Here is a 15,400-nt window from a genome sequence, read left to right as displayed (position 1 = left end):
GTAGTGATACAGGAAGCCACCTTGTGGGCCAGACGCAGGTAAGGAATGTTCACTCGTGAAGCATAGCAGTAAATCGATGCATTACAATGTCCTAAAACTTAAAATAGCAGAATACACTCCAACAGTATACAAACATAAACAATTTAATGCATATATTTTGTGAAACACAAGCTAAAACATGATTATCTGTAGAGGCCTCATGTCAGTTTTTTTTTTATCAAAGCAATATTGCATGTTAGTTACATTGAAGTGTAATACTTAAAAGGATGCTTCCCGTGATTTCAGAATATAGTTTGAGGTGGTGAAAATGCACAATGACCACCTTGATTTATGAAATAGTCTGAACGATTTCTTCGCAAAAGAAATATAAATCAAGTTAAATATTGTTTTGTAAACATGTTATATATATTATTTAAACATGCTGCATGACGAGTTAAGTTCTGCTGCATAAAAACACATTATTATTTTGTTAGCATTAAAATCACATTATTCTAAGTTTGATAATTATTGAAATGAATTATTGCTGCCAATGTATGAACTCATCTTTTTCTACCCTGCATAAAGAAATCTAAACGGCTCTTTAAAATATACGACATTTACCCAATAACAATCATTTCCATGCCGACTGTATTCTCCAGATTATGAGGCACACTTTACCTCCGTATTGTTAAGCAATAGTTGTGGTGTATCTTCCCATTTGGTAGGCGTGCGTGCATGCGTGTCCGTGTGTAACAAGACTTCTTGTGCAACTTTATTGACAACGGGCACCGGTTTTCGGTGCACCTTCCTTTCTGGAGCGACTTAAATTCCGGAGAACACGGCAATACTCAACTGGAGGTATGCAACGTTCACACGACATATTATACTGCATGTGTTAATGAGACCAACTGTTATTTCTTCATGAAGCTATTCAGTAAAGGAAAACAGGTCTGGAACTACTAACGTGAAATGTTCACTTTTTTCACACTACAGAAATGTGTTAACCATTTCACACTACGGGCCAAAATATATCGTCATTATTGTACATTATAACGTCTCGAAACATTCAATAGTTTACAGGATTGTAAAGTAGATTACTGTATCAAGAATTGAGATACTTGTGGTGGTGAGACACTGCACATCTCTGTGGCCACACACCTGCTAGAGGCAGTCTCGAACATTATTCTTCAGCCAAACTCTATCAGCATTAATCACTGGCACGTTCTGGGATGACTGCACTTGCAATCTGGATGTTGATGTAAATTTTTGGCTCAGTATTGGATGAAAAAAATGCCTCCACTAGAGGGAGGTCAAGACAGCCCCTCCAGAGTGTAATTTGGCCTACTCTTCCACCCTGACCAGACGTCTTTGGAAGAGAAGGGAGTACCCATACTTCACCCCACAACACACGGACCTTCCGATCAACTAATTTACCAACCTAAAATGTAACATTGTTTAAACTTTAAATATTTTTGCGTTAGCAGCAGTCGTTAGATTACAAGAATGCAGAGGCAAAATATTACTGAATGACTGAATGATTTTATGGAGTGCATTTTGCGATTGGCGATCACAAAAGCGATGGAAACGCCACAATTTCCTGTACGATGGTAAGTTACAGGAGGACCAGTTGCGTGCCACTAACGGCCGTCCAGCATCATCTCTGCTGCATCAATGCGGAAACTGGCAATCGTGGGCGGCACATTGAGGAGGTACAATTCGAGGCCATATTTCAAATCAAACTTGAGCCACTGTGGTGGCGGCCGTGGACGAGCATAGAACTAAAACAACCTCGTCACCTATGGGGACCTTTTTGGCAGTATCAAAAATAATGAAAAATAAAAAGTTTTACCCTCTTAGATGTTGAAAAATGAAGGCTGTCTCTAATGCAGGCCAATCAATTTTAAAAACAATGCGTATACTATCAGATGTTTGTCTGCATGTTTTTCCACAAGTATCGGTGGTTAATGCAGACTTGATGCCTGTTTTATTTTTTCATCAACCGTATCACCATTCACAATAGAGGTTTTGTTGGGTTATATTGCGTAAATATATAAATGTGTCATTAAACCCGCCACCACCCGACACAGCCAACTAGTAAGGGTTGTCACAAGCAGAACGTGGCCAATTCGTCACTAGTACAGCAACACCGGTGCGTTGGAGAGCCAAGCCACAACATTTACAATCTGAGTACAAGGTTTCGCCAGTAATAACAACCATACTTCATCAGACAACAGCCAGATTTGTGGAGAAGTCCACTTGTTTCGTTCCTTATATAGAGGCGTAGATGTGGTGACCACGCTTCTGCACTTTTGCGCAAAGTGTGGGGGGGATTAATGAGTCAACGTACATTATGCATGCGCATTATGCGAGCCCTTTGATCTTGTCCTTCCTGTCCATTGTGTATTAAAATAGCTGTACCAACGGTAATCCCTATGGAAGTATGGTGGCTTGTATCGGCGTGCATTTAAACAATGTATTCTTTGTATTCTTTGATGATTCGCTTCCACGCAGCACTAAGACGGGAGCTATCCAAACAGTTGCATTTTATTTATTTATTTCAATTTCGATACATTCTCTAATTAGTCTTGGCCAGTAGTAGCTGGTTTTGCACAGAACTTCAACATTATCCAAATCAATTGAGTGTCCTTGTTGGCACGCGTGTTCTGACAGTTGTATTTGGGAGTATTAAATATCTCTGATGTTCTTTTAGTCTCGTGCTGACCATTGTTCCTGTTTGCCCAACATAACATTTACCACAAGTGCAGTTAATCCTGTACACACCTTCTGTTGATGGCTCCGCTAATACATCTTTTGTACCAAATATTAATTTCTGTATTTCATGTACCGTGCCAAATCTGACGGTGTTAAACCTATCACCATTGATTTCAACACAGGCGAGTATCCAGGGTGTCCTTAAAATGTTCCATCCATGAGGTAATACATTACAATTAGACTATCAGTTTTGAGATCAAACTGTGAAACTCCACACCCACAAACTTGGGACTGTGGTATGAAGATTTGATCTCATGGGTAACATTGTTAAACCTACACATGTCCGTCGTGGCGTTTGGCAGCACATGTCCTAGGGTTTTGAGAGATTTCCAGGTGGTGATAGTCTTGAATGGTTGAACCATTCTGCACCGCTGAAGGTCACTTCAATGGTTTAAGGGAACATTTTGGCAAAATTTCAACCACGCCTTTCAAAATGCTGCCGAATTAGTTTGCATTAAAATGGATTATATATTTTCGTACACCCTATATAGTAGGCTAAGGTTTCAGGAAAGTATTTCTTTCAAAGGCACAATGACTTAAACATTATCCTGCTCCGTAATGTCTGGACAAAAGCACATTGCTTTTTGCAGCCTTTTGCATTGAATGGGATCCCATGTTTATATGGCGAGCTTTTGTCACGAGATCTTTTAATCTGACATCATATAGAAAATCTTAACTCCGCTGATGAGACCCGGAAGGTAATTGCTCGATACTATTTATCTGGAAAGTCAATAGGCTGTTGAACTAAAACTTATTTTTACTCTCATGCGGAGGCACAGAACAGAGTTCTGCTTATATCCGCTTTCACGTATTTCCCACGTCAGTGAGCTCTTAACGACGGCAATTCCGGACCGACCCCCGACACGAGTGCCGACGGCGGCGCCGGCGGCTTCCGCGCTAATCCTCTCCGTCGCTGCCCTCGTCGGGAACGTAGCCGGCGATTTGGCGCAAGCGCAGGGTGTCGTACTGGGGCGGCGGCGTGTTGGGCGTCGGAATGGGCTCGCGCGGGCACTGCATCGCCGTGTGGAAGGTGGGCGGGTCCTCCGCTGGGCTGCCACCCATGGGCAACTGAACGGGGAAGTGGACGGAGGGCGCGGGGTCGGGGCCGCGGACGAGGGACGCGAAGGTCCTGCGGCACGTCGCGAGCAGCTTCTTCAGCAGGATCCACGGGAAGTCGACGCAGAAGATCTCCAGCACCTCGACGACGCACAGCATAGAGCAGCTCAGCCAGAGCCCCAGAAGCCCTCCGAGGTTGGAGAGCAATGTCACGATCTAAAGACGGGGGCCACACAAGGGCTGTCTGCACACGGGTTCTCTCCACCTGCTATTGTTCCGGAGTTGTGGTTGTAGTTGTTGGCGCACCCAACGTTTTGGAGTGGGGGGGGGGGCTGAAGGGGATGCTTTTTTTTTACCGAGAGTATCAAATTGGAAATAAACGTTTTCCAAATCATGAAATGTATCTAAAATGACAATCATTTTTTGTTACAATTTGCATTAATAAAAAGTCTCAAAAATGGTCAATGTCATAACAATGGCTATCCAAACATGTGGATTGGCCTCTGGTTATAGCCAAATATTTTACAGCCACAGCTGCAGTATAGATGTTGCCCCATGAAATCAATTTGGATAGTTTTATCGAACATTCAGGGCCATATACTTGTATTGGCTGAAGGGAGGGTTTAGGGGCCTATGCAAGGATAAACAAAAATATGAACGTACAAATACACAGGATTTTAAATTAAATAATTGCAGATGTTCAATAATTTGCGATGTAAGAATCTGCTATTCCCTGAAACTCACAGATTATTGGCGGTTTGCGACTGCTCCTCCCATTAATTCGTAGACTTCTGGTTCTCTCCCAGAAGCGGCAAATTCATCCAGTTGCCAGCTGCACCAACTTTGTAATCCGCGCATTTATTTGTGCTGAATTGTTTGGAAACACGCAACGTGGCTCCTCTCGAAAATCCACGGCACTTTGTTTTACAGATTATAGAGCCTCTGCGGTGCGCCACGGATTTACGGGGCCCACCAAATGCTTCACCCTGATATCAACGCCGATTCCTGGAGTTCTGCAGTTAATGGATTGGATCTCTATCCCACTTGAGGACGATTGCTTGTGTGGCGATCGAAACGTCGCGATCTATTATTTTTTCTACATATGTGACTTTACCGAAAGAACCAAAGAGTATGCATTAATGGGTTGGGTTCGGCTACCCGATGGGGTTCAGGGTTGTACCACGTGTCGCTCAGTGGCACACTGAGCAAAGCATCAGACGTCGTGCTGGATAGTGCGCACGGTACAACCCAGGAGACAAAAAAATCGAAGAGCTACGCAGCACCACAAGTGCGGAAACCTATGCGGCAGTACCGATGTGTTCAGTCTCCATTTCATATTCTAGAAGTGGAATTCTTCGTGAAAGCACACAAGAGTTAGATGGTGTAAATACAAATGTGTCATTAACCCACCATGGCAAATTAGTAAGGTTTGTCACGTAGACAAAACATGCCAATTAATTACTAGTTCAGCACACCGGTGTGTTGGAGAGTAAACCCACAACATTTACAATAATCTTCCAACACACTGGCTGTGTTGGGTGGTGGTGGGTTACCAACACATTTATATTTACGCGATCTAACCCAACAAAACAAAACTTTGTTACGAATAATATCGATCACGAAAGCCGACTGCTACGTGTTAAACAACACACGCAAGACGTACGCTGCTCGCCGGAGATTCTGAAATGGTCTTCTGGTTGAGATCTTTGAAGTAAATGTTGACAATGGCAATGTCGCTCCTGAGAAATGCAAACGTGGGATATTAAAAGAAATGACAGTGATGTTAAGCCCCTTATAGTAATTGAAGCAAATCATTTGGTGTCACGTCAATGGCCTTGGATGGAGATGCGAATGAAACATTTCTCTCGTTGGCACCTCTGGCTAAATACTCACGGCTTCAGTGTGTCGTTGGCCGGCAGTCCTCGCTCTTCAGAAAGCGCACGCAACAGCCACCCCTAGAGGCACAGCAAATGTCAAGTATTTTGTCTTCCATGCTCGTGACAAATGCTATCAATGTGGGAAACCCACGTGTTATACTCGACGTGAGCTAGCAACCGCTGCGGGACACCTAAATGTATTTTAAATACGTTTTACTCACATACTGTGGTGTCAAACTTGGAGGGTCAATTATTAAAAAATCAAACACTCGACCTGCAGTACTGCCCATGATATACCATTAGAGTACTGTACATAATTGAGTACTGGGTATTTGTGAAGCTGTGCACTTGTTCAACTATTCCACCTGGACAATCCATTGAGGTTGGAACATCTCGTTTGCAAAGGTGTCCACGTTTTAGCGACGGGTGTTTACGGAGGATTAAGCGCGCAATTGTACGTGCGTGCAATTCTCTCATTCGTACGGCTGCTGATGTAGATGCAGAGCAACTACACTTTCACATTCAGGTGGTCAAGCCAGACAACCGCGTCAGCAGCAGCGGAGCGTATCACCGTGATGTCGCCTTCGTATTTGTGGATCGGGGCATTGCGTCGTTATACGTTGAACGGTCTGGTTGCCGATGACCACAGTCGCACACTCCTGGAGTTTTGATTTATTTTCCATTTGTGCATCGGATATCCGCATCTGCTGCCATGGTTTGTGTGGTGGATGCGATTTAGGGGTGGACCATGCACGTGCGTGCAATTAATTGGCCAAACTAATCGCCATTGGTTCACTGACACCTCAGACTAGATGCGGACGTAAGCCTATCCCGACAGCGACAGAAAAGGTTAGGCCAAGCAGACATGATATTTGTGCTCTTACCTTAGATGCTTTGGACGGCCAGTCAGCTAGGCTCAAAGTTACCTCGTGCTCCGTCTCCCTGTACGACAATACAAACAGATCATGCAAATATCCCAGGTCATACGACCAGAGGTTGAACTCAAACGACATCCCTTTAGTCCATAAGAGGATTTTTGGGTTAGATCGCGTAAATATAGATGTGTAATTAAACCCGCCACCACCCGACACAGCCAATTAGTACGGTTTGTCACGTAAACAAAACGTGGCCAATTCGTTACGAGTTCAGCACACCAGTTGTGTCATGGAGAGTAAACCCACAACATTTACAATTCGAGTACTGCGACGTTTCGCCAGTAATTACAACAACCAGCCTTTTTTAGGTTCGGCTGTGGTTTCCTTGCCTTCAAGCTGAACGTATTTGAATGCACCGCCTTAGTAGGTGGGGCATTGAAATGGCTCGTAATCGTGTGAGCCATAGCACTGCACGCTGTTGACACAAGGCAGCACGGTACAGGAGAACTCCTCCATCCACGACCCAATTGCCCACAAATTCTATTTGTGGGAGCTGTAGAGTCTGCAAAAAAAATCTCCTATTATCCACAGCACTATTCATTACATTATCCCATTTATCAGTGATTTATTTGTTGTTTAAATACTTTTTTGTATTCGATTTTTGCTGTACACATGAACAAAGGCCCGCAGCAGAATGTTGGGTGACATAAAAAACAACCGCACGCCGAATAAATCCGCCAGGCCTGTGTACCCGACGTGTCCTGAAAGTCAAAGTGAAGAGGTGGTGGGTAATTTTTAAGTGGCGTAAATTTGTAGACAACTTCACAGACAACAGAACCGGCGATGTCCATCCTCCCGCATCACCGTGGGGACAGGCGGAGTTCAGTAGAAATGCGACCGAGACGTGTTTTTTTTTTCTTTACACTCACGAGCAAATTTGTCGGCAGACTTGAATACACTTGAGCTCCTCTTTAATGTACATGTCGTACAGGCGGTAGTAACAGTACTCTGAAAAGGGGAAGGTGGAACAGAAAGCAGTAGAGCGTGAATCATTGTCGTCTCGGAGCACGAGAATACAAAAGGGGACCGGTTAATGTACAAAATTAACATTTGTCCAACTTCGCTTTTGAGTGGAGCCGCTCACCCCAGCCTGGGTTGTTGTCGTAGTTGCAGAAGTGAGATCCTTCAGGCAGCGGTTGCTCGTAATTGGCACAGCCACAGCTTTTGATCATCTCCAACTGGAAGCACGAGTTCTGGCAGGTCTTTTGGTAAAGTCACGTAGGTAGAAAATAAAATAAATTAAATCACGACATTTCGGGCACAACACAAGCGTCCGTCATCAGGTGGGACAACCACAGCAAGAAACAATTGCTGAAGTGGGCAAAAGGGCTGCTGCAACAAGAGGTCATGCTCAATTTGCGTGAACCAAAAGCACGGTAGATGCTGAGGTTCTGCCGGCGCAAGGGCAGTTCATGATGTGCAACACAGTTACGGTTGTCAAGGTACTCACTTGCACCGAGTATGGGCTGTCGTAGAGGCTTTTTACATCGATGTCACTTCGTCCATTGTGCAGTCGCTGTAAGGCTCACCGAGTTTTTGGACATCGTTCTTTACAAAACTTACCAGAAACAACATACAAAACGTGTCGGCTTCTCACAGGGAGCTCTAAACTTGCTTCTACCCGATGCGTTCCTTTGGCTTATACTGCGCCGTTGTTCGCCTGATTGCCACTCCCCGACCCCCCACCAACACTTCGCTCCACTTCTTGGAGAATTCCTGCGGGAGCTCCCGGCACGTGGGGCAAAACGTCAGACATCGTACCAAGCCACAACAACAACACACGGCGCAACCCGAAAAACATCGGAGAGAAACATATAGAGCACAACCAGGATACCCGAACCCATTATACTGATCGTGATAATTTCGTTCCGTGTTCACGAGTACCACTCGAAGTCCAGGGAAGACTCCGTGGCTGGGGGGATGTTGATCCCCACGGCCTCGATGAAGGGGGTGTATTCTGCAGGTGGATGCCAATCTTGGCACCGGCCCCCATGGCCAGGTAGGGTAGGGCATGTCCTGCCTCGTGTTAAGAATCATGTGCAGCCCTGAAAATTGCAAACGAACATTGACAGGTTTTAAAATGTAGATGATTTTCAAAATGTTATTTTTGTGCGCTAGAGGTGGGGGGAGGTGGGGCGGTGAGGGAATAAAGAAAAATAGCATATCGAAGATTTAAAGATTGCATCTGTGTTGGGTAGCGCAATGCAGCACCCACCATAGTCAATGCCGGCGGAGGCAACCCAAACTTTCCCATCGCGTCCGTCATTGAAAGTGAAACAATTTCCCAAGATTGGATGTTGTAACTTCTTGAAGCTGTGGAAAAAGGGCAAGGTCGCAGTTCAATTGAACAAATGATTAAATGTTTGCAACTGAAGCACCAATTGCCATCGAGTAGAACATACTACTAAAGAACCACTGTTAACGACTAATCGCTTAACGGCGAGCCTCCATAGATTCAATGCGTTTTTTTACCGATCATTAACCTGTTAACGACACGCTGTTGAAGGTACAGTAAATATGAATATGCATTGATTAACTATGTTTCTTTTAATAGTATGTATTTATAAAGTTTTTTCTTCCCCCTTCCAATTATCGCATTGTTGCTTCACAATTCGGAAATACCTAAAATACCATCGTGCAAAAAAAGTTATTTTACATATAACATAAACAAATAGCCCCGATTCACCTGCCATGCGCAGTATACGGCTGTGGCTGTTGGCTGTTGGCGTGTGGCTCAACTGGGCGTCAAGGTGGCGAGATGTCAACTACCTCGCCTGGTATTCAGGAGGTCGTGGGTTTGATCCCGACCCTGACGCCTGCTGTATATTTGGAGTTTGCGTGTTCTCCACCTGTTCGCGTGGATTTTTCTCTCCGGGACCTCCATGTTTTTCTCGCCACATTTCGAATGAACACGCGTTTAGAGTATTTGGCTGCATGAAATTTCCATGTCATAAGCCTCTTAGTTGAGCTATCATTTGTGGCCAGGTCGCTTCTGAGAAAGAGCTTTATGGCTCAGTGGGCCTTACCTGGTAAAATAATTAGTTTAAATAGTTAATAGTGCAATGTCAGCGCAGCGCTGGGGAGAGGCAGTGGCTTTACCTGGGATCGCAAACAGTTCCGCTGAAGAGGCAACCGATAATGAACTCATCGGCACTGTACCCAAGCTTGTCCTTATCCTTCTCGGGCACAATGGCCATGATGTTGATGAAATGCAGGCGGTACCACTGCATTACAGCATCAATGGCGGACGTGAAGGCATTGTAGATACATTTTTTTTCTTCCCCACACTGCACACACACACGCGCATACAGACACACACACGCACACACACGCGCGCAAATCGTCAGTGCATTAAAGCTCTATCAACGTTTACTTTTGCATCAAACTGGAACTTGGACATATGTTCACAGCCTTGGATGGAAATACAAAACACGCATAAAGGGAAATCTATACAACGCATAAAAATTGAATGCGAATAACTGCAATCAACAGTGTTTGTAAAGAGCAAACTTACCACTTCAATAGCGATAAGAGGTTCGGACGACTGATAATTTTGGCTGAAGTACGACCTCATTTCCACCTCCCCCGGCACAACGTGGAATTTGCCGCTGATCACATCGGTGACCACGGTTTGATTGGTGACCGTGGTGTCCAGCCACACCAGCGGCATGGGCAGCGGCTCGTCGTCCCGCTTCGCTGCGCTGAGGTTCGTCACCGCGATGCCGATGTTGTGCAGGGCCACGGCGGCGTTCCTGTCCAGCTTCTCCAGCAGAGCCTGGGACTGATTGTATCTGCACGCGCGCCAGTCGCAGGAGGCGTCATTAGATCGGGCGGAGACGAAGCGCCGTGCCCCGCTCTGAACTTTGGTACGCGTTGGCTGGGTAGGGATCGACGCCGCGGCTTCTAGGCTCAAGCGCAATACTTGTAGGCATTGCGATACATCCTGTAGGTGAAGTTGCTGCATGAAATCATTGATATCACAATGTGTATTCGAACAATTACGTGCCAAACCTGAAATAAATGTGATCATTTGAACTTTGAATTAGCTTTACATTTTATGAATCGCATTTTAAAACGAGATTTGAAATGACCAAGTTGAATGACATAGGGCGGGGGGGGGGGTATCGGATATGGGTGGGAGATAAAACAGTCAGGTAAGGAATTACATCAACAAAGAGGCCCCCCTCCTGCCCCCCAAAACTATAACGGCCCCAGCCCCCCACCAAACGTAATCCAGTCCTGCACAAAGATGCCTCGCCTCAACAACAGAAACCTGCGTGTAAAACCTTGGCACCAAACGACATTGCTTAGATCATGGCACCTTTTTGTCAGTATCAACGCATGAAAAATAAGAACAGGTTTTATCCTTTCTGGCAATGAAACAGGTGTTAAGATGTTCAAACACCAAATAGAAACCTTTTGCAAGGATTCAAATCTGCACCAGTTTCAAAGACAATGACATATATCATTAGATCACGTTTGTTTGCATGTTCACCACGAGTACGTGTGGTTAATGCAGACTTAACATTCCTTGCAAAGGGTGTCTCGTTGGTGTTTTGAACATCATAACGCCTGTTTTATTGCCAGAAAGGGTAAAACGTATTCTTATTTTTCATGTTATTGCTTAACTGTGTTGTTAATGTTTAAAATACTTTAGTGTTACCAGCTTAGCGCTTTAGAATTTTATTTAACTAATATTTTCGTAATGAAAAAAACACTCGAGATGAGTGTGTGAACCTCTTTTGACATTTCATTACTGTACTATATGTGGATATATATTTTTTTGACGTAGGCATTTTATGAACGCGGTATTTAACCAAAAAATATATTTAACACACCGTTAGTGATTACGGTGTTTGAATTTACCCGTACTAATTTGTCTTCCCATTACTTGCTATTAGATATTCCTTTAGTCCACATGTAACAATACTGAAAATGTACCGGTTACATCTGTAGCAGCAGCAGCACAGTTGATGTATGTGCTTGAAATCACACCGAAGAGCCAATGCGATTAACACGTGTTAGAAAACACGTACCGGTTCTAGACAATGTTGTGTGTTCGGAAATGTAAGTGGGACTTTGGCAGCACGTCACTCGAGCGAACGGTGGCTGAGAATAACGACGAAGGAGCAGCCAAAGAAGGGAGCGAATCCGAGGGAACGTCCACAGTGGAGACGGATCAATTATCTTAACGATCGGTACATCAATTGAACGTGAGAGATGGCAACTTGGAAGGGTGCTTCATCCAGCAGTGGCTGATGGCGGTGTGTATTTATTATAGGCTACAAAACTCTGCGTGGAAATGCAAAACGCACAACTGATTAAATCATCCAGAAAACCACTCACTTGTAGGGATTGAGGCTGCAGATGGTGATGGCTGGAAAGGGCATCTTCTGATAGTTGATCGTCACCGACACGGCGATGGAGTAGAAGCTCTGTATGAGTTGGATGCCCTGCCAGAACACCATCGCCACTGCGATGAGCGAGAACACGATCCAAATCGTCTTCTTGATGGGCCCTTTTGAGACTGCGATTCGGCGCATGCCGTGCATGTTGGTGTTGTTGAGGTAGAAGTCCAGCAGGTCGGTGATGGAGGGATCGGGGCCCTCGATCTTGAGGGTGTCCTTCACCCGATGGAGCACACGCTTGTTGGAGTCACCCTCGGAAGCCATCGCAGCGCAGCTGTGAGAAAGGAAACACGGAGGGGGGGCAACGCGGTCTGAAGCCAAGGACGCGCGATTCATCGGGCGACGATCGACGATTGCCCCTTTCGACTTAATGTGCAAGCGCTGCAGCTGCAGCAGCAGCAGCTATTCTGGATGCCGAGGGCATTTACCTCGTGTAGTGAATGCAAGTGGTGTGCTCAGCTGTAAACAGGAGTGTCGTGTTGCTTCCTCACAGTGGGTGGGTTATCTGTTTTATTGGGGTGCATTCAACTTCTGAGAAATAAACGCAATCATTCGCTGCCATCCACTATTCGCTCTCTCTCTCTGCCTCAGTGTGCGCTGCATGACACACGACTGCGACTTACCACGAAGCCAGCAGGAAGAGGTGGGTTGCTGCTGGTGGGGAGGACGGACTGAAATGTTAATTTCAGGAACAGGTTATTCTGGTCACACAGCGCACATCCCCCTTCGAGGCTTCGACTCTTTGTGCGGAACATTTTCATTTGGTGCTTCAACGCCCCACGTAATCAATGCGCATAACAGTCCGAATTTAGCATTTGCCATGTTTATTTATTTTTACTTTAAAATTGGAATCGTAGACCCCGTACTTATATTTGCATGTTAATAACATCAACTTCCCGGTTGAATTGTCAGCACCAAGTGCAAGATTTTAGAAGGTCCCAGCGTTGAATGAAAACAGCCAGAACTCGCCAGGTATGTGACTGAATAATACAACGAGCAGGGTTCTAATGTGTAATCATAACCAGTTGACAATGCCTTCTCTGTACGCACCACATATGCAATGCCCATACACATCACACGTGTGACTGCCTATGCAGCTGTTTTTTGGATAATATAATCACACTTTATAAATACAGCACAGTATAGCGCAATTCAATGCACTACAGCAGCTGCACAATCTACCTCGCCTGAGACTCCACTGTCATTGCAGACTCGGATTAAAGAAAAAGGTAGCTACCCATAAGCCTACACTGCTTATAGCCCTAAACTCCAACTCCATCATCATAATTCCATAATCAGCAGTCGGCTCTTTAAGGCATGCTTCGTGACGTTATTTACCAAGGATCTACCGTCTCTCGTATTCACAGTGCATTGCAGCTCTTGAAACATTGAGGTTTTTTTTTGCAAATTCGATAAAAGGGCTATTATGTTGGTGCCAACCCCATGCTCTACCGTAACCGAACTCTACGAAAAACTAAATAAGTTGAATCACTTCGTGTCTCGTGAAGTGTACTTTGTCTTTACGCTTGCTGTGACTTGTTTTAATGCTTTATTTTCCCCAGAACCAGTCCTTGTTCTTGTTCATTATCATGTCTGTGTTTTTTTTATTGAAAGCGCTTTGAGATTGTTGGGTTTAAATTGTATATAAGTGTAAAATGTTATCCCCTTTGTATTTTGTTCCTATATTTAGAGCCAGGTGTGAGCTCATTGAGTCTATTTATGTCTGATTTTCAGTGTATCCCTGAATTTAAATACATCACACATCGGTAACAAAAGAAAGTCGATGCGAAACAAAACACAATCACAATGTATACACAATTATTAAAATACCGGCATGACTTCCCAATTGTAGCGAAATATAACAACACCCATGTGAACGCAAACAGGTGAAATGGGATTAAATTTCAACAATGTAAAAATATATATATAATGCAGTCCTGTCATCAGCAATCCGCATGTGCCTACGGTGCAACAATGAGGTCAGTTGCTTCTTCACACGAGCCGATCTCCATTGCTGCATCTCCGTGGACGATGCCCCCCTGTGATGTGTTCCCCTCCTTTGCCTGCCTTTCAACAATTGTTCCTGCCCGCCGGTTATAATTGCCCAAAGTCAAAATGACTTCGATTTCACAAAATTAACAACTCTTCTAACTCATCTTGCAATATTACTTCATTGTAAAAAAACAACAACGTGGCACCCAATTTACCGACCGTGTGTTACAGCTGCGGCGGCCCCATCGGCTGAACACAACGACAGTTGGGGCTGAATTGGCATTGACATAAAGGGGAATTTAAATCGTGCAATGCAATTGATTCCTTATCCGCGAATTTACCCAACTTTACTTTATGGCCTACATCTCCCGCGTGGAGTTACCGGTAAGAGGATTTTTTTCCGATATGAATTACGACATTTTATATATGTGTGTTGAACTTCTTTTGCACCGTACGTAGACAACCACGCGAATCGGAGGTGTAATGAAAGTAGAGCTTTAAGATTTGTTTACATTGCAGCAGGGTCGCAGAGTAGTCAGAACGTATGAAATTATTTTAACAAAAAAACACATTCGTCATTCACACTGGCATTAAAAGCTAAAAAATATATACACTAGCCTTTTGCCCATCCAAGGACGGGTGTATTGTAGTAAAACTGAAACTTGCAAGCGAAAAGCACAACGCGTCGTGATATTCATTGCATCCATTCAATCCATTCGTTTGCAATTTGTAAGGCTGTGGTGACACAGACTTAATTCATTTTAAGGTTATAATCTCTTGTTCATCATGACGTCATTTTACTTCTATGTCGCAATAGTGTTACCGAGATCGTGTGACGTGAGGGTTCTGCCTTTGTAGTGAGGATTGTATGGACGGCTGAACGATTTGGAAAAAATATCTAATTGTGATTTTTCTGACAGATATTGCGATTTGATTTGCGATTAATTTTTTTTAAGTCAAGCTTTAGTTCAATATTCACTGTGTAATAGATTTAAAACATGTGATGGAGCATTACCACATGATACCATCAAAATATGAACTGCTCTATATATTCTAATGCAAGGATGAGAACTTAGAAGATATGAATTGCTTCCAACATGTATTTATTAAAATGTTTTAATGGAAATAGAACAATCAAACATGTAACAATTGTAAAGGTAAATTAACAAAGTTATAACTAAAAATAAAACAATTCCAATAAGAAAGTAATAGGACTTTTGAAATCGCAAAAAATCGCAGCCTTTGCGATTTGCTAATCGCATTGTATCAAATTGCGATTTCGATTTGAAATCGATTAATCGTTCAGCCCGAGTTGTAAGTTGATGCCGAGAAGAGGCGCCTCGGCCCCCCATGTGGAGTGACGTCACCGTTAATTATTATA

At 44.1% G+C, this 15,400-nt stretch overlaps 1 protein-coding gene across 1 annotated transcript; it reads right to left on the bottom strand.

Annotated features, from left to right (window-relative positions):
• Positions 1–1,978: 1,978 nt before the first annotated feature.
• Positions 1,979–12,640, bottom strand: LOC133353442 (amiloride-sensitive sodium channel subunit gamma-like). The gene is given in 12 exon segments (XM_061569705.1): positions 1,979–4,023; positions 5,471–5,546; positions 5,701–5,762; positions 6,569–6,626; positions 7,489–7,567; positions 7,704–7,821; positions 8,070–8,119; positions 8,122–8,177; positions 9,716–9,906; positions 10,134–10,410; positions 11,966–12,301; positions 12,519–12,640. Coding segments are annotated over 12 exon segments (1,749 nt in total). The 5' UTR covers positions 12,590–12,640; the 3' UTR covers positions 1,979–3,648.
• Between the last annotated feature and the right edge of the window lie 2,760 nt (positions 12,641–15,400).

Source organism: Lethenteron reissneri, chromosome 44 (assembly GCF_015708825.2).
Source record: "Lethenteron reissneri isolate LAM-NWPU_2019-01 chromosome 44, ASM1570882v1, whole genome shotgun sequence".
Lineage (NCBI taxonomy): Eukaryota > Metazoa > Chordata > Hyperoartia > Petromyzontiformes > Petromyzontidae > Lethenteron > Lethenteron reissneri.
Note: the sequence above shows the minus strand (reverse complement) of the source record. Positions and strands in the feature narration are given on the sequence as shown.